Source organism: Lepisma saccharinum, chromosome 14 (assembly GCF_977018435.1).
Source record: "Lepisma saccharinum chromosome 14, izLepSacc3.1, whole genome shotgun sequence".
Lineage (NCBI taxonomy): Eukaryota > Metazoa > Arthropoda > Insecta > Zygentoma > Lepismatidae > Lepisma > Lepisma saccharinum.
The window spans coordinates 69,360,715-69,383,645 of record NC_139242.1 but is presented as its reverse complement, the minus strand read 5'-3'; the positions used below and the strand labels follow the sequence as shown (position 1 = coordinate 69,383,645).

Genomic DNA, 22,931 nt, shown 5'->3' with positions numbered 1-22,931 from the left:
GTTTCCTCTGTTCACAGTGTTCAGGGAGCCCTCTTTCGTGAGAATTTGTTTCTCTACTGAAATTGGAGACCATGGCAGCAAAAAGAATTAGTGGAACAGTAATAGATTGGGTTGCATTTGGTGAAAGAGTATCACCAAATCAAAAACAGTTCTTTGCTGCCTTTAAATCGAAAAACGAGTCGTATGTTAGGAGGTAATGAAGTCTCTTTAATAGGCTGCTCTAATAAGTCAATATGTAGTTATGTAATAGAAACCGTGTTAATTGTAGAACAGGCAGTTAGTTATATATCTGTATGTTCTTTTTTTTTTAAAAAAAAAATAGTTGAACTACAAGATCTACAAAAATCTTGCTACATTAAAAAAGTCCAGTCAGTGCAATAACTGCAGTAAGAATGTAAAATAGTGGTTTACCGGAATCTACGATAGATATTGGCTTGTTTCAGTGTTTTAGAGCAAACTATAATTAGGGTCGAAGTTTCATATGTTATATGGATGTGTTTTATGACAAATTTTCTATTCAATGTATTTCTGCCTAAGTGTTTTAACAGTAGTATTATACGGACTACCTGAATCAAAAGAGACAGAGACATAATGGGAACACTATTTAATTATGTTAGATTAGTTTAGTTTAGGTACTTATCATAATGAATATCTTATTACACAATTACACAAAGCAATAAATCACTTAGGGGTGAAAGTTGCCTATCGGCCGAACGGATTTCTTTATTTTTACGCAAGAAAGTACTTACTGGAATGAGTTTTTCTAGCATTTACATACTTTGTGGAGATATTTTTTGGGTACTACTTTACTATACCAGAGACACCTATCAATGATTTATTTCGCAATTTTGTACATTGATAACGTACTATTCTGCGTTCCAGAGCATTTTTTTAGGTGAAATAATGGATTTCTAACGAAAATAATGTCTATTTCTTACATACGATAGCCCCACGAACCATCACGGGGACGAGGTATGCCTACTAGGTTAGGTTAGGCCTGTTAGGTTAGGTTCCATTAGCACTCCTTTCGTTCAATTTAGCATATACGGACAACATCGGAATTAAAAATTCCACGGCATCTTTCACACCCAGCAACAACTTCACGACGCATCCTCGACACATCATGTTGTAGCAGCAGCAATAGCACGTCGGAAATAGATTTTCGTAGAAAACCATATGCAATCGCATTAAAATCGATCAAAACTACATTCCCGAACATCAACAACGCTACAGAAAATGATTTGCGTAAGTATTTTCTCCTGTAAATTTGAAGAAATCTGTCTCCAGTATAGTAATGTGTTACCATTTTCTGTCATCGTAGAATCTGCTGGAGCAGATTCCATGTGTTTTTCACGATATTACTTTGTTTGCCTAAGCTAACCTTGCCGTGAATGGTTCGTGGGGCTGTCCGTGTATGGTTTGTGGGGCTATTTATAAATGGTTCTTGGAGCTATTATTGACATTTTTTTCATCACAATACATGGAGCCTCCCGATGGCACAATGGTAGCGTCTTCGCCTTGTAATCAAGGGGTCCCGGGTTCGATACCCGGTGGAGGCACTAGTGGTTCGGATCCCACTTTAAACTGTAGGTCCAATCCCGATTAGCCTTACTGTGCATAAAGTGGACTTAAAACAACAAATCAATCAATCATCACAATACATCAGAAAAGCAATATTTCACCTTCAGGAATGTTTCGCAATGCACAAATAGATAAGTATGAATGTAAAAAGTGACTAAATAAACGAGTGAGAGGTGTTCGGACGATTGAAAACAATTAATGTGTATTATGTAAACACACACCCACACAAGGTTGTTTTATAAAAAAAACTACTAATGTAGGGATGGTAGTAGCCGACCTGGTTAGTACACATTATGGTGCCAGGGGTCCCAAGTTCAAATCCTAGGCATGGGTGTTGTGAAAACTGTCTCGAGCAACGCTAAATAAATCAAATCATTGATGATTGTTACTGTGAGTCGCCATTAATAATGTAATGGTCAGGGCTCGAAAAATCCCAGTCGCCATGGCGACTAAAAATTTCAACCTGGCGACTGTGATCTTTTGCTGTAATATGTACGAATTTTTTATAATTCTAAGTTCAAATTGCAGTTAGCAAATTATTTTTTTATTATTAAAGTTCTGAACATTCCATAGTGTCAGTAACAATTTCTTACCCTTTGTCCCACAACACCCCATTTCCTGCTTTCTCAAATAATTTTGCGATGTTTAGAATACCGTGATGCTCAGCATCTTATACAGTGTGTTTCAAAAGTCACACAACCCAAACTTTGGAAATGTATACCATGAAAACCGTAGGAGATATTTACACCGGGTTTTCTGCATTATAAAGCCTCATCCATTGAGATATTTTTCAATGCTTAAAATTATCAGTTCACTCCGTACAGAAAATTATATAAATTGATAACTGACTGAAAGCAGCATTCAATTTTTTCCAGAAATGAACTTCTGAGTAAGAAAAATATGTAAGAAATTATCGAAGGGTCATAATTAGACATTTGATGACTGATGCCATGTCAGTCTGTCATTTGCGACCAATATTGGTCATGTGCAACATTTGCTGAATTTGAACTGGCCATTTTATGGGTTGAGTGAACAGTGCCATTTTTTGGACATATCTCCGTATATGGCAACACTAGCAGGTTGAAATATTGCCAACAGTCGCATGTACCATGTGTCTATACATTTACGTGAAAAATCGTAAATCAAGTTTTTGTACCGAATTTGGACATTTGGGAGAATCCTAGGCTGCCCCTGTTTACATTGAATTCCCTTCACTCACTTTCGCCGCTACTGTGCCTGTGTTATTAATTGATTCAGCATGGCATATTCGTTGGTGCAGTACGTGTACATTGTTGAAGAGTATTTTACTACTCATTCTTACTCATGTACAAGAGGTTTTCCAATAAAAATGCCCTGCTTCTGCTGAACCTCACAAACCAACTGTTTACAACCAGTCAAACACCAACAAATGATCCCCTTAAATTTTTCAAGAGTTGGTAGCTATTTATTGTTGAAAATCAGTTCTCGGATGTTTTCAGCAAACTAACAATGTTTTTTAAAATAATGTAATTGCTTTTATGTAGATAAATGCTAATATAAATTTATGAACCCAGTAATAGCCTACAGGATTAGTTTAGTGCAGAAAACCCCGTGAAAATATCTCTTAACGATTTCTGATATAGATTTTCAAAGTTTGAATTGTCCGACTTTTGAAACATACTGTAGTCTGCACAATTAGTAGTTTGTGGTTAAATTTTTCGAGCACTGGTAATGGTCAATATATAAATGCCCAACTTAGATTTTGTGTGCTGTAGTATTTGTGTATTGGTAAAAGTTCGGTATATCGGAGATACATTTTTCTTCATTTTTACACAAGAAACTACTTATGGAAATGAGTTTCTGCAAGCTTTCCAACATTCGTCGAGGTATTTTCTTTCATCATGGAATATATTTGACCGGGAAATCATGTAATAACTCACCAATGCACAATTGCCATTGCTTTCGCTATGTGAACTGCATGCTGCGTACGTTTGATGACGTAAGCTCCTGTCAGTGTTTCCAACCCCCCCTTTTTTTCACTATGCTTGCCTAACCGAACCAAATCTAACCTAACCTTATCGAAAATGGTTCGTGCGGCTATCCGTCAGCTACCATGCATAATGGTTCATGGGGCTATCAGTCAGCTACCCGTGCATAATGTAAAATTTTCACACGTGACTAACATGATACTAGGTATTTTTCAGTGAAGAAGGTTGGAAACACTGCATACCCACAAGGTGAGACAAAATGTGCCCACCATAACATGTGTTACAAAAGCAAAGAAAGGAAAAAATCACTCTGTATGTGAAAATTTGTCTTTGTTTTCATGTAAAAAGCATAATGGCAACTTGAACTATGTTCCGAAATACACAGTTGGTAAGTATGAACCATGCGAAACACAAAATATCAGATTTTAATGTGTCTCCGATATAACGAACTTTTACCAATTTTTTTTTTTTTTAACAGAGAAACTTTGTATTCACCGAAGTGAGTGTGTACAAATATCTTTGGTAAAAATTTACTATCCTTCGGACACCTATAACTTCTTAGTTTCATCAATTTTTGACATTCGTACTTACCTATCTGCTTTGCGGAATACTCTTAAGGTGTATTGACATTTTTTTCATCAAAGTAATTGCAATTTTTCACATTACAGTACTTCTTTCTTGTAGTCTTTTCACTTGCCTGAGACACAATATGGTGCGTACACCTTCCCACATAATAGCGTCGTGCTTGTGTTTTGTAGATTTTCATTCATTATGCAGTGTTTCAACCTTTGGAACCCAAGAAATCCCCGTGATCATCTAATCTTTTTTTTTTTTTATTATTATTATTTTTTTATATATAACCTTTTGGGTCCCAAGTATCTCAATCGAGATACCCAAATGTAAGCCTCACGGTCCCAAATATCTTGATCGAGATACCCTGTGTCAAGGTCATAGTTTTACGTTATAACTTTTCTATTTTTGGCTAGAATTTCGATTTTTTTTATATTGTTCCTAACACATGTATTTAACAGAAATGTTTTTTTGCATTTTTTTTGTCTTCATGAAAATTTTGGGGAAAAGGCGGGAAAAGGGACTTCTCTTTTGTGTCTCTTTTCAAGGTCAAATTTTTGCCAACAAAGTAAGACCGGCTTTGTTGTTCTAAAGCAAGGTTTTTCACTCCCGCCCGTTAACTGCATTCGAAGGAAGCTTGTTTATCAGTATCCAATGTCAAAATGAAAGTTTTCCGTGAGGGTGCAAGCAGGCGGTGGGGGAGGGGGAAGACTGGTTGTTGAATCTGCTTTGTGAGAATGGAATTGTGAAGCGCGCTGAAGGAAACCTTTGTTTTTTTTAGCACAAGTGTTGCACAAGTTGCGACAGGGGTTACCCTGCATCGTCTAAAAATAGAATTTCAAACAGCTGCAGAATCGGTGCTCATTTTTCACTGCGTTCTAGCTTTTCGTCCGTGAATGTTGTGCGTAGGTGTCGTTTTGTGCCCAAGTGCGAGGACATTTTTTGGGTGAAGTGACAATTTTTTAAATAATGTTTGGGCGTTTTCTCCCCTACCCCTCCATATATACGCCAAATTTGCATAAATTTTGCATTTTGTGCATTTTAACGGGGGAAATACCATTTTTTTTAAGAAAAGTATTTTTGAGGGGATTTCCCCCCTTTCCTCCTCCGTATGTACGCCGAATGTGCATAAATTATAAATCGTCTGAATCTGTGATTCATTCTGCGTACAACGGTATATCTTTCATATCTCTAGGGCATTTAGTTTCTGAGCTATAGTCATTTCAAGGTACCGCTGCATTTTGAAGCTTGAATCAGTGGCATCCTGACCATTCCTTTTGGGGATACAACTCAAGTTACATTGGTCATACGACAATGATGCAAATATTTTTCTGTTTCTTACATGCCAGCGATAATTTCTATGTCCATTTTGAACTTTTCATATCCTTTTTTCGGGGGGGCAGGGGGGGGGGCGAAACCCCATTTTTTAGAAGAAAAAGTTTTTTCATGGGATTTCCCCCCTTTCCCCCCTCCATATATACGCCGAATGTGCATAAATTTCATATAGTCTGAATCTCTGGTTCATTCCGCGTACAACGGTATATCACTCATCTCTCTAGGGCAATTAGTCTGCGATCTACACTCTTTAATTGAAACTCTGCATTTTGCTCAAAATCGGCTCGGGACCGATAGGCTTACTTGTGAAAATGGCCTCGGGACTCAAAAGGTTAAAATTGGGTTAATTTAAACAAATAGTTTTCTTTTGTGGTTGTTAATTTTGAACTGTGTGGATTAATATGTGAGCTTTCACTTTCATCATGCTGTTATCTACAGTGTTTTTGCCACAAAATAGACAGTATGTGCTTGAGATTAGGATTAGGAGTTACTTGTGACAGTTTCAAAACCAGACCTTCACTGAGAAGGTAAAATTTCTTCAAAATTTCCACAAAATGAATAAAACTGAGATACTTAAAATGCAAAAATATTAGAAATAAGTAATATTTTGACCTATAAGTTGTAGCAAACTATATATGAGAGTTGCCTGTAGGGACCCTAAGATAATGATAGCCACCCTGTTGTGTGTATACTGTTATGTTTCCAAATAGTAAATTATTTTTCAGTTCTTCATACACTATTTTGCATCCACTGTACCACCTTGAGAATTATCTTGAATTTTTTTTTAATAGACAAGATTTCAATATTTTACGCAATACAACATTGGTTCCAGCACACTGCTGCTTTTTATTAGTTAAAACCATTGGTATGCACATTAAAACAGTGAAAGAACATGTTGGAAATTGCTATCTTCTGCCAACCTAACGCTCCTAACCTGACGATGTAAAATTATAGCTGTTCTTGTGGAATGTTGTCTTGGGTGCTATATTCACTAGCATGAAATCTTAGAGCTGTTCTACTTCATGGCAAGGTAACAAGCTATGGTAACAGACATAGTTTATTTCACAATATCATATTTCTGTGAGCTAAAAACAACTGAAAATGTTCATAGACAACATAATCTTCATGAACCATGCAAAATATTTCACTTTCTCGAGGAGCAGTAAAGAAGGTTAAGACTGCCTTTTACACTTTAAAAACTGTTTTCATTCCATATGCTTAAACACGTGTCATAAAATAGTAAATCAATAATAAGTTAACTTTATTTTCAAAGCTTGATTTATTAATGTCCATCAGCTATTCATTGATTTCAAAATAGCATATGATTCGGTCAAAAGAGATAAATTATATAATATATTAGTAGAGTTTGGAATACCTAAGAAGCTTGTTAGTATGATAAAAATATGCACCAGTGAAACAGAAAGTAAAATTCGTGTGGGTATTAATATGTCTGACAAATTTGCAATTCATGATGGGTTAAAACAAGGAGATGCATTATCTCCATTGCTCTTTAATTTTGCCTTAGAATATGCTGTTAGGAAGGTAAAAGAAACTTAAGAAGGACTAACATTAAATGGTGTGACTCAGTTGTTAGCATATGCAGATGATGTAGACTTACTGGGGGATGATGTGAATACAATTAAGAATAATGCTAAAATATTTTTCAAAACTGCTAAAGAGATAGGTTTGGAAGCTAACAAAGAGAAAACTAAATATATGCTTACAGGCCGAAACCAAGTGTTAGGTAATAATCAAAATCTAATTATTGATAACAACTCGTTTGAACCAGTTTCCAAATTCAAATACTTAGGAGTAATATTAACAAATGAAAATTATATTAAAGAGGAAATAAAAAGTAGGCTTAATTCAGGAAATGCATGTTACTTCTCTCTTCATAAACTTTTGTCTTCTCGTTTAATATCTAAGAAACTAAAAGTTAAAATATACAAAACAGTAATTTTGCCTGTAGTATTATATGGATGTGAAACTTGGTCCCTTACATTGAAAGAGGAACATAAATTGAGAGTATTTGAAAATAAGATCCTTAGGATAATCTTTGGACCTAAAAGGGATGAGGAGACATGTGAGTGGAGAAGGTTACATAATTTAGAAGTACATAATTTGTATTCATGTTCAGATATTATTAGAATAATTAAATCAAGAAGACTTAGGTGGGCAGGCCATGTGGCACGAATGGGAGAGGAAAGAGGAGTTTACAGGATTCTTGTTGGGAAACCTGATGGTAAGAGACCTGTAGGAAGACCAAGACGAAGATGAAGGGACAACGTTGAGATGGACCTAAGGGATATCGGTAGGGATGGAAAAGAGTATATAGATCTTGCTCAAGATAGGGAAAGATGGAAGGCCTGTGTTCCTGCAGCCATGAACCTTCGGGTTTAAGAAGGCTAGAGAGTTAGTTAGTTAGTTAGATTTATTATTAAATCTCGATTATCCGCAGGGTGATTGCCAACCCAGCAGAACCTCCAAAAATTGATTGGAAGTACTACCAAGCTCGTGTGGCTGTTCCTGGGCTTGTGGACTCCTTCCAGAAGCAATATGATGCCCTAAAGGTTCCATATCCTGCTGATCAATATTCATCAACCATTGATTCACAGGAAAAGCAAGCTGTAAGTAAATTTATTTTGCGTGACTTTGTTCCTTTTTGTAAAAAAAATCTTACGTGTAGTTTTAGATTAGTTCATCATTTGGTAACTTTTGTCATCAAGTTGTGCATTAGTATCCTGACCTGGTTCCAAAATTAAGATTTTTAAAATTTATTTTCTAGGTTGTATAGGTATTCTTGTTTCCAATGCATGTTTAGTGCCAAGTAATAGTTAAAACAATACATTAGACTTCTGTAGGACACCCTATTTGCTGGCTCCTTTCAAATATCCCAGCCTTGATTGTATTATGGTTGAGCATCCAGCAGCATAGCAGGCTGATTGACAGTTATTGTCCTGGAGGTCACGTTAAAGTGGTGGAATTTCAGACTCTGTACCAAAGTTTGCAGTTATTGTTTTTTATCACTTTCATCTCATCATCACTTAGGGGGGCAGAAAAGCGATGTTTAAAAAAATACTAGATTGCTAAAATATTTATTCTGAACCAAGACCAGATACCTGGTGATCAGAGATAACTGGCATGTCTGTGACTTCTTTCAGTGAAATGCATGTCCCATGCACTGTTTGACATGTTGCGGCATGTGGAAATTAGCAGTGCAAAGCTTCCTGTAGTGTTGCCAACTGCAATGATTTTCCACTAAATGGAGGAAATTTAAAGTGCATGAGATAAAAAAACTGTGCTGCTTTGGGATTTTCCACACATGCATTGGTACAGATTTTCCATAGTATAATTTCCATAAGAATATGTCATTAACACATTGTCCAAATCCGTTTTTGTGAGATTCAGGCCCATACCCAGGATATTTTTTGGGGCAGAGCGGAACAGATCCGAAAATATTAGATGTGACCACCAATATTATGGTAGTAGGCTACTGTATCTAGATCTACAGTTACGTGGTTAGCACAGCATACAATGCTAGGGGTTCCAGGTTTGAATCCTGGCTCAGGCATGTGTGTTTCTTGTGAATGTGCCTTATCATATCATCACATGCCTATTGTTTTGATGTATAATAAATACTGCCTTGGTCAGCATCTTTAATGTTTTACTTAACATGAAAACAAGGCTTAATAGTATAACCATATCATCACTCATCCTCATGATTAGTCACAAGTGGCTGAAAAGAGAAGTAAAATGAACCAGATATCAATAAAGCACTACACATGGGAATAGCTTTACCTTCTTTTACCAGTGTTTGAAATTTCAGTGAAAATTGTAGGCTCGATCAAGAATCGAATCCATATGTCTGTCATACCTGCCACTGTTCTTCCAATTAAGCTACCAAGGCAGCCCTTGTTTTGCCTAATTTTTCACTCATGCTGTTTTACCTGCATGGAATTGTCAATTGATAAAGCTGCACAATATGCCAGAGACTTGGGTTTGAGTCCTGGTCAGCCTACATTTTTCATTAAATCCTATGTTGTACTGCAAAGGAAGAAAAAATGGAAATAGGCAAAAATCCAGTCCATCATACGAGGAGGTATCGTAAAGTTTTGACAATCACCCTGTTCTAAACGAGCTAGAATTGGTGTTTTATATTGTGGGACTTAGGACTTCTCTACATTTCTCCCATCGTTTCTTGACCTTCCGAAGGCCCTCGTTGTAGAACTCCCTGTTTTGCGATGAAAACCATTGCTCGACCTCCATAATGATGTCAAATCGCCGACCCCGTGGTGGTTTTTTCATTTCAGGGAATAAGAAAAAGTCACTTGTTGTGAGATCGGGAGAATAGGGTGGATGCGGCAAGATTTCATAGCCACATTGCCTTGCCTTCTCGATCGTAACTTGCGAAGAGTGAGCGGCCAGTAGATGAACGCTTTTCGTGAGCATGCCACGCCATTTTTCTTTCAGAGCACCTCGCAACTTGTCCAGAAGTGTGCCGTAGTAGTCGCCAGTCATAATCTGACCCTTCGCAAGGTAGTCTGTGAATACGACACCGTGGCGACAATCCCAGAAAATGTGAGAGCATAACCTAATTGCAGACTTCTGCACCTTTGCTTTCTTGGGTGGGGGGAATGTGAGTGCTTCCACTCCTTGCTCATGGTTTTGGTTTCTGGATCGTACTGGTAGACCCAACATTCGTCCATGGTTACCAGACGACCAAAGAAATCATCTTCATCCTGCTCCAAAAGGGTCAACATCCGCCTCGAAAGTTCAGACCGTGTGTGTTTTTGAAAAGGAGTCAGCAAGCGTGGAACCCAGCATCCAGACACCTTTGTCATGTGCAATTCTTCGTGAATTATTTTTAACACACTACCATAACTAAGCCCAGTTTCGTTCATTATTGTTTGGATGGTTGCTCAATCTTCCAGGATAAGACACTCCACTTTCTTCACATTGACAGCATCGTCTGTACATGACGGTCTCCCACTTCTTGGCTCGTCTGTCAGTGACATGTGTCCAGTTTGGAAATTCCTTTTCCACCTCACAATAGTCTCATATGATGGGCAATCATCACCATAGACAGCTTTCATTTCATCATGGATCTGCCGGACATTATTCCCCTTCAAATGCAGGAACTTTATCACACTTCGGGCTTCAATTTTATCCATCTCATACTTTCCTCTTAACTCATGCGATTTCTGAAAAAAAAAAACAAAAAAAACAATCACTTGGTTTTTGCACAATTAAGTTCATGGTGATTGTCAAAACTTTACGATACCCCCTTGTAAGAGGATCCACATCTCATGCAGGAAGAATGTTTGTTAAAGACATTGTTATTTATTCTTTCCACAGATGCAAGAAGTACAGGATTTTATTAAGGAATCCAATGAGCGGATTGCTCATTACCAGGCCGAAGCCCAGAAGTTGAAGGATATGCTGCCTTACGAACAGATGACCTTGGAGGATGTCCAGGACCAGATACCAGAACTAGTGAGTGCCTTTGTTTGGAGAAACATTTATTTTTTGCGCTCCAACTTGTTTTGCTGTAACCTTTAGTGGACAGATGGAAAAAAGTCTTCCCAGCAACACATGGCACAAATTAACATGCCATTTCTTGAAAACTATACATGATACTTCTAGTAGACCAGCCAAAAACCAGAATTGTGACTTTTATCCTGTGTATCGAGGAATTTCTTTCAGGGGACTGAACACCCATCTTTCTAAGGGGTATAGATAGAACCTCGCAAGTGTGTGTTTAAGTTCAGTGGTGGCATTTGGGTTCCAAATGGGGGGAGGGGTTGCAAGGAAAGTTTACTTTCTCTTGGTAGACAAGGCTTAGCATTAAGAGGCCATAGTGTGGAGGCAAAAAAATGGGGAGCAAGTATCCTCTAAATTGTCACCACTGTTTAAGGCTGTCATTTTAATGAGAGCGTGAAATCTGAACTTTTTTACCACTCGACTCCTCTGTTTCCATGCATTAACATTGTGAGCCGGAACCATCTCAGTATGTGTGTTTGTCCATTTCTTCTCATCAGGCATCAAAACATCTATGGTGTCTTTGAGTGTTTTTACAAAGCTGTTACACATGCACGGGATAGACAATCAACTCGACAACATGAGATTCAAACTGTGGGCTGCAAAGTGGACGAAGACAGCTCTTGCATATTTCTCTCTGATTCAAGCCTGAACACCACTAATGTGTCTTGTCCTCCCATGTTTGCAGCTCTTATAAAAGCCGAAACCCACCAAATTGTTCATATTCAGGCCTAAGCAATCACAAGTGTTCAAAATTGTCTGTCACAGTCTTGTCATATATCTGCACGAAACAAAGAAAGTATTCTCGAATACAGCTGGACCGCAAAACAATTAATGCACAGTGAAAACCCTTCCGTTCCCAACACATCTAATGTTTTGTCTCCAAATATGATCAAATGCTTAATCATTTATCTCCAGTAACATGCCCAAGGGAGGGTTGGTGGAGTCAAATACAGGAAAAGATGGTCCAATGAGGACTGACCACCAAAAATAGTATGCATAACGCCCCTCCCTCCGAAAATCCTGGGAACGCCACTCTTTATCTCCGACACCTTTTTTTAAAATCAACTCACCAGAAGGTTTTTTTTCATTTTGTATTGGAGACTGATATAACATGTGTTCTTCCTGCAGATTTGAATATGAGCCTTTAGGGTGCTGTCACCTGCATTCACCTAAACCTTAACAAACCTATAATTTCCCATCATTGTGACTTGGATCTTTAATACTTAGGAAAATTTCAGACCGAAGGGACACGTGATACATGTCTTTTGAAATGAGCCAATCGACAATAACGTATCACACCGTAGCGACACGAAAGGCCCAACAAACCTACTTTCGACTTGTGAAATTCTCAGGCTATACGGTGTGAAATCCCCTTAGTAGACCACTGTCATCATCGCCTCGAAGCGGCAGCTCGCGTTGCCCACAGAAGAAAAATATCTCCTCAACCGGTGGGAAGGACCCTCAGTTTTCTTCTTTCTCCTTTATTTTCTGTGCTTGATAATTAAACAGGCAACATCTTACGATTTGACATACACAGGACATGCACCATGTAGACATTTTAGCGAAAAATCAGTCGAACTCAAGTGTGGCTAAATGGCTCAGTTGGTAGAGCAATGGCACGGTATTGCGGAGCTCTGTTGGTGGAGCCTGTAATTTCAGCTAAAATTTCTACATGTGCAACATCTTGCTTTCACTTCTCGACATTCATAAAATTTTCGGTTGTCAGTTTATGGTAGTTAAGTGTTTTGAGTGTGTGTCGAACCCAGTAAGCTTAAACAAAAGTATTTTTTATGCTATGAAATTCTCTGACTGCATGCACAAAATTTAGTCTGGGTACAACTAAATCATCACTCAAAACTTTGATTTTCAGTTGATCTCTGCAGCTTTTGTTTTTTAATAAACCATTCCAATACCCAGTACTGCTGAGATATTCACATACTTTCGATCTCTTCGGCTCTCGACCCAAACTACCACTACAGTGAGGCTCCGGAAGTTCCGCTGTCATCAATGTCTTCAGCTTTGGACCCGAAGTGGAAAAAGTAGCAGATTTTGTTACTTTACGGTATATTTTCATTTTCGAATCACTAGATCTTATGATGAAGCTACCTATGGACACTGACTGATCACTAATCAACTGTATGAACTGTCGCACTTACCTCTGAAGTCTCATGTACCGATTATGTTGTACAGATCAACCAGGAAATTGAATACGCATATTTATATTCTCATTATATCCTAGAACGTTCGGCGGTTAAAACGATTTGTTAATATTGCCAGTAGTTTGACTCCTTCTCTTATTTAAGAACGTTCCCCCTCGCACTTTCCAAAGATTAAAAAATTACAATGATAATGCCTCGATAACTATTTCCCTTCTTAAATTATTGTGACATTATTCAAGAAGCCAAAACCCTAATTGTATCTAGTGTAAACTGAGAAATTTCCTGGGGGGGGGGGGATCGAGCCCCCTGTATCCCACCTTGGATACGTGCTATTGTCAATAACAGGGTTACAGAACATTCTCAGTGTTGCCTCGATAATTATTTATCTTCTTAAATTATCGTCACATTATTTTATTTCACACCACAAGAAACCAAAGACGTAATTTTATCTGGTGTAAACCGAAAGCTTTCGGGGGGCTCGAGCCCATTCCTTCTCTTGGATACGTGCCTGACCCACATGGGATGTTAATAACAGGCATCCATGCTAAATCAATGAGTCATATGTCTGACAGAAAGACTAGGGTGGATGCCACTAAAAAAAAAAAAAGACTTTCAAGGTCATATGGTGACACAAAAGATCAAATCTCAAAGTCATCCACATATAGTAATGTAATTTATCGAAACAAAGGTATGGACAAAACAAACAGTTTGGTACTACTTGGTCAGAATGTCGATCTCAGAAGTGGGTCATGTAGGTCAGAGTCCATTCAAATATTTGTCAGACCCAAGGCCGATTGATTTAGCATTGGGGCTTGCTATTAACATTCCATGTTTAGACGTTTTTTAAAGTCTACTTAGAAAATAATAGCTCGTTTCCCATGTGGTCTGCACCGTATGCTATGTACGGTCCTGGAGATAATTTGATATATAGGAATAGGATCAGAAAAGGTGCCAGAAGGGTGGATAAATACAAATGATAAAGGAGACCGTAAACACTTACCACACGAAGAGAAATAATTCTATATTTTGCAATCTGTGTCGCATTTTCAAGGTAGAAGATAGAAAGATCGGCATCACATGGTGTATATTTGGTATATACATATTAAAAAGAATAGGTAACGATATGGCAATATTGAACTTCGATATGAAAGTTTTGATAATATTATGTTATTGTAAACGAACAGTAGAAATTCCCGAAACTTGAAAGATACCTACAAACAACTTAATTCGATACCTGCACACTCAAGTATTTTTTTTTTATGGTGGAAATATATATATATATATATATATTTTTTATGGTGGAAATATATCTTAAGAATAAGCACCAACTGTTGGTCTGGAGACAAACAAAAACTACAAAATTGACCATAGCAAAGCATTCAGAAAATATCGAACCATACTTCACAATTTAAAACTCTTTTTTTTTTTCCTTCGAAAATAGGAGTTAAAATTTTTAAGTCCACTTTATGCCCAGATAGGGTAGTTGGAATAGGATTCGAACCACTATGTGCCTCCACGAAGTATCAAACTTCAGAACCCTTTATTGCAAGAGACGTCAAAATTAATACAGGGTGACGCAGGGAAGTGTACTCATTTTTGAATTAATAGTATACAGTTAATGTGACACCAAACTTATTCCTGGAATTTGAATAGGTGTGGGAAGTAATGCCATTTGTGTTACAAAGAAAAAATCACATCTGGAAGGTGATGTCCATCTTCCATAATGCAGTTTCCAGTCGAGAGGTGAAGCGTTCCAATGTTTCCTTAGTGATCTGCTGCACCTCCCTATGAATAGCTGTCTTCAGTTCGTCTAATGAACGGGGTTTGTTGACGCAAACTCGCCCCTTTAAATACCCCCATAGAAAGAAGTCGCACATACTCAAGTCGGGAGATCGGGAAGGCCAAGCCACATCTCCGAACCTGGAAATCAAATATTCAGGAAACGATCCCCGTATGATGTTCATGGAATATCTGGCAGTGTGGGCTGTAGTCCCATCTTGTTGGAACCACATCCAAGTTCAACATCTGTAGTTCTAGCAGAAAAAAGGTTTGGATCATGTACGTGTAACGATTGGAGTTCACTGTTATCTCTACACCCTCCTCTTCAAAAAAATATGGACCGATAACGTTACGCTTGGATATCGTGCACCACACTGTCACACAGGGTGAATGCAGATGTTGTTCATGAAGTTGTCTTGGATTTTCCGGTGCCCAGTACCTGAAGTATTGCTGGTTGACGAACCCGTTGAGGTGAAAATGTGCCTCATTACTCATCAAGATAAGCGCATCAGGTTCATCGTGGATAAGAACTTGCATCCGTACAGCAAAATCTTCCCGCTGGGCATAATCTGTTGTGTGTAATTGCTGCACACAGTCAATCTTGTACGTATGGAATTTCAGATCGGTTTTCAAATTCTCCTAACCGATTTCCGCCCCAAACGTAATGTTAATGAGTGGCATCGAACCGAGTGTTGGGAACTGTGGACAAATGCTGCTCTCACTCTCTCCACATTCTCTGGTGATCTCACCGTACGTTCAGCACCTGGTGGTGTTTTTGGAGTTACAGTGCCTGTGGTTTGAAACTGCTTAACCCATTTTACGATTGTTTTGCATGTTGGAACTGCTCCATGCCGCCTTACGTGGAGTAAGGAATAAACTCTGAGCTGCAACCACTGAGTTGCCGTTTCTCACATAGGCATCATACGTGAACACGCGATGTTCCACCTACCACGACTGCATGGTAACTGCAATAAATAAATAATTAAATGTAAAATAAATTGCAATAGATCACACACATTATACAAAAAAAATAATACAGTTTGGTGTATAATTAACTGTGTACTGTTCATTCAAAAATGAGTACACATCCCTGTGTCACCCTGTATATTCTTTATCTAGATGTTTCCATCCAATTCTATTTATTTATTTTACATCGTTTATCTACCTCATGGTCTAATCGAGACGATGAATGGTGAACAGGTGAACAGAACAAACACAAAGATACATATATGTCTTGACCATAGTTCGAAGCTGGAAACCCTAGCTTGATGCTGCCTACCCCTCCAGGAGCCGGCTGTTTGTTGGTTGTGAACCATTCACTTGCATTTAGCGATAACATAAGACAAGAATACCTACCCTTTAACATTTGTGTAAAGTTCTAACATGCTGTGAGGTTGAGGTGATGACAATCGGCCTGCAACCACCCACTGCCCAAACAATGGGATAGGGGAAAAGACATGTAAAGTGCCTGATATGCATGGGAAAGGATAGAGAGGTCTCCAATGGCCTCTTGGAAGTGGCAGGAGCCAAATATACCACAGCCCGGAAAGATTTTCATCCCGTGGATAGGCGCACAACAACATAACTTGCTGACCAAGTAATTTGTTTTAATCAATATAACTATTATTCACTACACTTTCGATATAAGTTCAGAAATATGTGATATTTTTGCAACTTTACCACCTAAGGAGCAGCCTCCTGCTGCTGCTTCTCATCCAGTTCTATCACGAGTCCTTACATGTTCTTGTTACCAAGAACATCAGAAAGCTGGAAAACTGCATTGTGGAGTGCATATCTATAATTTGCACTCTTGTTTCTTAAAACATCGGCCACATTTAATGAAAATTTTGAAATCTATGAACTGATCTCTTCTCACTGCACGGTAGCATGCTTTTTCCATTAAGTTGTGTTGCTTACATACACACCAAATTCTGTCTGTAATTCATTCAGCCCAGAACTTGCTTTCAAAAAGTTCAGATGTGAAGACCACTCATCAGAAATGGAGGTTATTGAAAGTGATTGTTGGAGTTTCAATATTTCTTTCTCAGCAGGTCAAGAAACATTTGACATTTATAACTGTATCAATTGATGGAGGCACTCTAAAATATTTCTTTTGTAATAAGTAGTACCCTGTTGTTACTCATTTGGCTGCTAGGAGACAGGTTTTATAAGATGGCAAGTGAAGACTCTGAAAAGGCTTTCCCCACCTTGAATCCCATCAAAGGCAGTCAGTTACCATTGACCAACACCCTTCTCTGAAAATCTTCTTTCGATCATGATCCTCAGGTATTTAAGCTCGAGGCAGCATAGGCAAAATGGCTTCTTTGTTAGTCGCTATGGTTAGCTGAGTTCCCTCTGATTTTCTAGGACTCCGTTGGAAAGCATCTCTAGCATGGCCCACTTGTGCTTCTGGTTTTCTACTATGTAGGCACTGTCTCTCCTGAAACTGTGCACATCACTGGCGATGTGTCGTAGGAGAACGACAAGTGACGGACTATGATGAAACTCAAGCACAAAAAATGTCTTATCAGTGCTGTGATCCGCTAACTTGTAAAACCTGCCTCCTAGCGGCCAAATGCATAACAACACTGCCTATTATGAAGGAAAACTTTGAGAGTTTCCCCATGAATTGGTCGGTTATAAATGACAAATGTTTCACGACCTGCTAACAATAAAATATTGAAATTTTGACAATTATTTTGAATAACCCTGTATAACATTCTCAAACTGGGACTATGACCTACTTCTGACATTAATATTCTGACCTAAAAATATCACCAAACACTTTGTCTCGTCCATACCTTTTGTTTTATATATTACATGAACATATTTGGATGAGTATGAAATTTGACCTATGGTCAGAATATGACCTTGAAATTACCTTTAAGGTCAAAATTTTTGGTGGGATCCACCCTAGTTTTTCTGTCAGATGCATGACTGGTTGATTTAGCACAGATGCCTGTTATTAACATTCCATGCGGGTAAAAGTTTGTTTTTTTAAGCTTTTTTGCTTCTTGCTTGGTTTACTCTTCAATTCTGTCTTTTTTTGTTCATTTGTATACTGTGAAGGTATAACATACTTGAATTACAAAACAATATATCCATTGTTGCTAGTGGGTCATTCAATGTCAAGTGACCTAGGGATCCCTGTTGGATCCTCTTCAATTTTGATGAAACTTTCACAGGTTGTGCATATGTATCCCACATGGAAACGTGCAAAGTTTCAGATTCATAAGTAGTTTTTGGTTGGGGATGCCAGGGCTGCTTCTGTGAAGCTCATTTTTTCAATCTCGGGGCAAATACGAATGTTGTAATGAATTTGCCCCAAATTTTAGCAAGGTGTAACTAATGAATAAATTGCTTTGAGAGGCTAGCATTTCTCCAGTTCATGGGCCAAGGGCATGTCATAAAGCTGCATAAATGGTGTCCTGCCTGCTGAAATATTTATTGAGTTATTTATCCATCCTTAAACCTCGGCCCCAAAATTTAGTTCATAAATTTGAACCAATTTTCAGAAGCCTATATCTCAAAATTGACACTTCTAATTTGATCATTGTTAGCATCAGTGGAGACAGCACATCCAAGTTGTCTAGAAACCTTGTATTTCATTTTGGTATCTGGCTGCCATATTATATTCGAAATGATGGAATTCATGTTTTTATATCGCTTATATCTTGGTTATTTGTCAACAGATTTCAATTTTCTTTGTTTAATTTGAATACTCTAAATAAAATCTTCAATTCTTGTTCTTATCATTTTTTTGCTATAATACACAATACTGCTAGAAACTTGAATGAGAATTATGTAGAAAATTGGTAGTAATATGACCAATTTTTATAACTTATGGGAGAAATTCACCTGTAATGCGGGATTCTCTAGTTTCTAAGATCAGGCAAATCATACTTGTATGACTTTACGCCACGGAGGAGTTTTGCTCATGTATATCGCTCCTGGCTCTTCGTTGCAGGAGTGTAATACATTAATAAAATAATTATATTTCAGCATGAAACCTTCTTAGCTCCATGAATTTTTTTCTGTAAGTCATCGGAAGCAAGGGAATCATGAGCAGCTCTCTCTAATTTTTCAAAGCTGAGTTATTAAATTTATAACAAGTGTCTGCGAAGGCCATGAATGCCAGAAGCCATGAAACAAAAATGACTGCCATTTTTAAACAAAGTGAAAAAAAGGAAGTAATGCCTTTTTTGCCCTTGCATAGGGGTTATAACTACAAGAAAATTGATTTTATTTTAAAGAAATGGTCAAGTAATCAATGCTGGACCACTTTGTATGGATTGATTAAGTCTGTCTGGCTTTTTTGTTTAATTTTGTAAATGGCTTGCTCACTTTCTTGAAATTTGAAATGTATTTAGGATATTAGGAAATTAGCACTAAGACAAATTCTGAATGCAAGAGATCAGTAAATTATTGTTATGAGTATTCAAAAAATCAGAATGCCTCCCCTTGACTTTCATTCAGCTGACTACATAGACATAATTGATTGGCAGTCATGCAATCTGACAAACTCTCCCCTGTTGAGAGGTGTCACAACTGAAGAACTAAAGCTCATGGCGAGAACAGAATTGCCAGAATAGTTGGAGATACTGAAATGCCCTGTCATGCCCAGAACATTGAAAAATGTGCAGATAGAAGCATCCGAACAAGTTTGGAGCAGCAAATCGAGATTTTTTTTTTCAGAGGAAGAAATTGAGATAGCAGACATTAAAATTGTTCCAAGTAGTTGGTGTGCACATAGGTGGAGCTCAACATGCAGCAACCTCCCTGGAGTGAGTTCTGGGTCATTTCTATTTAGAAACAGTCAAAAAGCTGTAGAAATCATGCAGAGATTTGAAAATGAAAATCAAGTTGAAAGCATATAGTAACTCCTTTAACTCAATATTTTTAGTTAAGAAATTTGTTTTGATGGAAATTGAGGATTAAGATGGGCAATATTTCTGAAAATGTCGCATAATCTTTATTACGGAAAGGCAAAAAGATGTATAATTTGGTATATTTTTATGGTTATAATTCTTCATTGCAGAGTTTTTAAATTTGAGGTAAGGGTTGTAGATATTCATTAAAGGGTGCAAAATGGCCTGATATCCCAACACACCCAAAAATTTTAATTCAATCAATCAATCAACCTTTGAGAACCGTAAAGAAAGAGAGTTGATTAATGTTGATGCCAAGTATTTCCCCAGTGGCACCTCAAGAAGATGTCAGATTCAAACAAAATTTTACGTGTTAACTACATACATCTGTACACATCTTTTCAACACTATGCTGTTTTCAATTTAGAAAGAAAAAGTTCAAAGTGCCATTTTCAATCGACTTATTGACCTAGTTCTGTTTCAACTTTTATAATTAAACTGTTAGTATTTGGTTCATCTAAAGAAGCATTGCAGAATTAAAGGATCTAGGACCACCTTTCATTCCTAGAGTTCCTGCACGAACAGTGTGTAAGAGTTGTATTACAGAAATCCTACTCCGGAAATATATTTGTTCTCTTCATTTTGTTGCAGCTCTCAGGACACACTCTTTTCTTTATACCACAAAAAGCAGAGACAATCAGATAAGGACCACTGGTACTGTTGGTGTTTTATAGATGCATTCTCTGGATGTCAGTATTTTACTTTTCTAATTATATGAATCTTCTATGCTGTCTTCCTGGTCATCAAATCTTTCTTCCAGCCAGTTACGTTGAGAGAGTTCCTGCACAAACATAAAGGACCCAGTGACAAACGTTTTGAGGGAGTTACTGAATTTTCGAACATCAGAAGCAAGGGAATGATGAGAAGCCAATAGTTTAGCAGCATAGCTCTGATCTTTTTTTCATTTCCACCAATCATTAGTAACACCAGCACCACTGAACCTTAAAGACATTTGCGATTCAAAGCTACATCCCATAGGCACATGACATTGCAGGCACGATTTCACCACATGCTTCCCATGGAGCAGCTAGAGCAACATGTCTTTCCATTTCAACTGTCAACATAATTTTACATTAACTTGACATATTGCTGACTGAATGCTGTTTTGTCACTTCTCACTTTTCATCAGAAATGAGTTGATGACGTTATTGTGTTCCGCACACAATGCATCACATTCCAAAGCAATGTAACTGATGTCGAGTGGCAAGAATTATCAACAATAATAAAATATTTGCAAATATCTTGTAGCACATTCAAAATCCACATGCATCAAACTTCAATCAGCTCTCCTGAAAAGTTAGTGCAGGTGAACATAAGACAACATAGTATTCAGTCAGCGATACGGCTACTAATATGAACCATAAAAGGTTCTGGAATTGAATTTAATGGTGATGTCATCTTTTACGTGACTTCTGCATCTCTAGGCTAATGAAGATGAAGAGGATGAATAATTAGATGATATTGATGAACAGATACTCACAGCCAGGACTTAAACTTGGAAAATTTAGAAGTGAGGTCATGCATGGCTGTAATAGAAATAACTTATGGGTAACGTATGCTAAAAGTTTATTAATCTTATTTATTTTTATATCTTTATGGAATACATGGCACATCTTACCTACTAATGGTCGTTTATTATTACAGGCTTTGGATACTGTCAACAAACCAACCTTCTGGCCTCATACTGCTGATGAACAGCCAGACTTCAAATCAGGCGAGACAGAAGAGCATAAACATTAATTGCTGTTTTGAGTGTAAATAGTAAAGAGTTACGCACTGCATTTGGAAATGTATGAGTTATTGTAGGATTATCTTAATAAATGTTCTGTTAATGTAGTTTATGTCTAATTTCACCATCCTTCCTTCCTTATCTGTCATATGTAGTCTGTACACTTATTGATTCTTTAGTAAGAACCTTGTCAAGGTTTCAAAAACCCCATATATTTTTAGGCCCAGTATAAAGTTGACTTTTAATTTTTAGGGTGGATGTACGTCATTGATTTTTCTCCTGTCTTTGTACATGAATTTATATTATGTGTTTATCTCCTGACCAAAGATGCCTAATAACAATTGAAACATTAAATCTTTAAATACAGTGGAACCTCGGTTTTACAGGGAATCAAGCTGGAAAAACTTGAAATGCGGGAAAATGTAAAATTGAGGAAAATTTTACATGGTTTTGCTATGTTGGAATCATCAGGATTGAACGTATAATGCAGGAAAATGTAAAATCAGGGTTGTATTGTACACACAATTTTTCTACATTAATGAGAGTTTGGCTAAGAGAAGAAAAGCAGAAGAAGATGAAATCAATTGAATGATAAAGACTTTTATTTCTACAGTATCCATAGAAATTTAGTGTTTTTGTCAATTGTCTATGCAGTAATTATATTATTACAAGATGAGAAGTTGATTGATCAGTTGCCAACTATATTAATTTGGACACACGAGATATTTGCCATTTTAAATCTTTTACTTTTCTGTCTTTTTAGTTATAATTTATGCAATTGTAACAACAAAAAAAAAAAGGTGTGTCAGAGTAGGTAAGAACTGTATGAAAAATTAGAATATATTGTGGATTTTTATCTTATCATAGAAATTGTATCCAGCTTGACCAAGATGAGGAAACACCCATATGTCTGTTGACAAATTTTCAACCCCAAGCGAATGGAGAGAGCATTTGTGTTGCCAAACTGAGGCTTTCTTCAACATATAGACCTTTAGACAGTGCCAAGTGTTTGTAAGATCATGAAGAGGAAAACCATGTGACTAATATAGACTAGAGACTTAATATTTGTTGTTGAAGTTTGTGACAATGAAGCAAGGGAGGGAAGCTATTAGTGTTGGGCGATATATCGTGATATTGAAAAAACATTGTCCAGGCGATATAAACTATAGATCAACCACAAGGGAAAAAACCTTGGGATGAAAAGTCCCCGCGCAGCTTTCCCTTCTTCCCTCCACCTCGGGCCGTAAGGAAGCATGGTCCACTCTCCCCCTCCCCTACTCGCGGGAGTACGGTGCGCAGGTTGTTTTGCTCGTGGTTCCACTATAGTAGATGATATATTGTC

General features: G+C 37.5%; 1 protein-coding gene across 1 annotated transcript; it reads left to right on the top strand.

The window, feature by feature from the left end:
• On the top strand, nt 1-21,696 carry ATPsynD (ATP synthase, subunit D). The gene is made up of 4 exons (XM_083135053.1): nt 1-193; nt 7,912-8,080; nt 10,809-10,946; nt 21,505-21,696. The coding sequence occupies exons 1-4, from the start codon at nt 72-74 to the stop codon at nt 21,598-21,600; spliced, it is 525 nt and encodes a 174-aa protein (XP_082991179.1). The 5' UTR covers nt 1-71; the 3' UTR covers nt 21,601-21,696.
• The last annotated feature ends 1,235 nt before the right edge of the window (nt 21,697-22,931 follow it).

Coding starts and splice junctions, on each gene's coding strand:
- ATPsynD (XM_083135053.1), top strand. CDS start 72: ATGGCAGCAAAAAGAATTAGTGGAACAGTAATAGATTGGGTTGCATTT. Junction 194..7,911: donor AACGAGTCGTATGTTAGGAG/GTAATGAAGTCT, acceptor GATTATCCGCAG/GGTGATTGCCAACCCAGCAG. Junction 8,081..10,808: donor ATTCACAGGAAAAGCAAGCT/GTAAGTAAATTT, acceptor TTCTTTCCACAG/ATGCAAGAAGTACAGGATTT.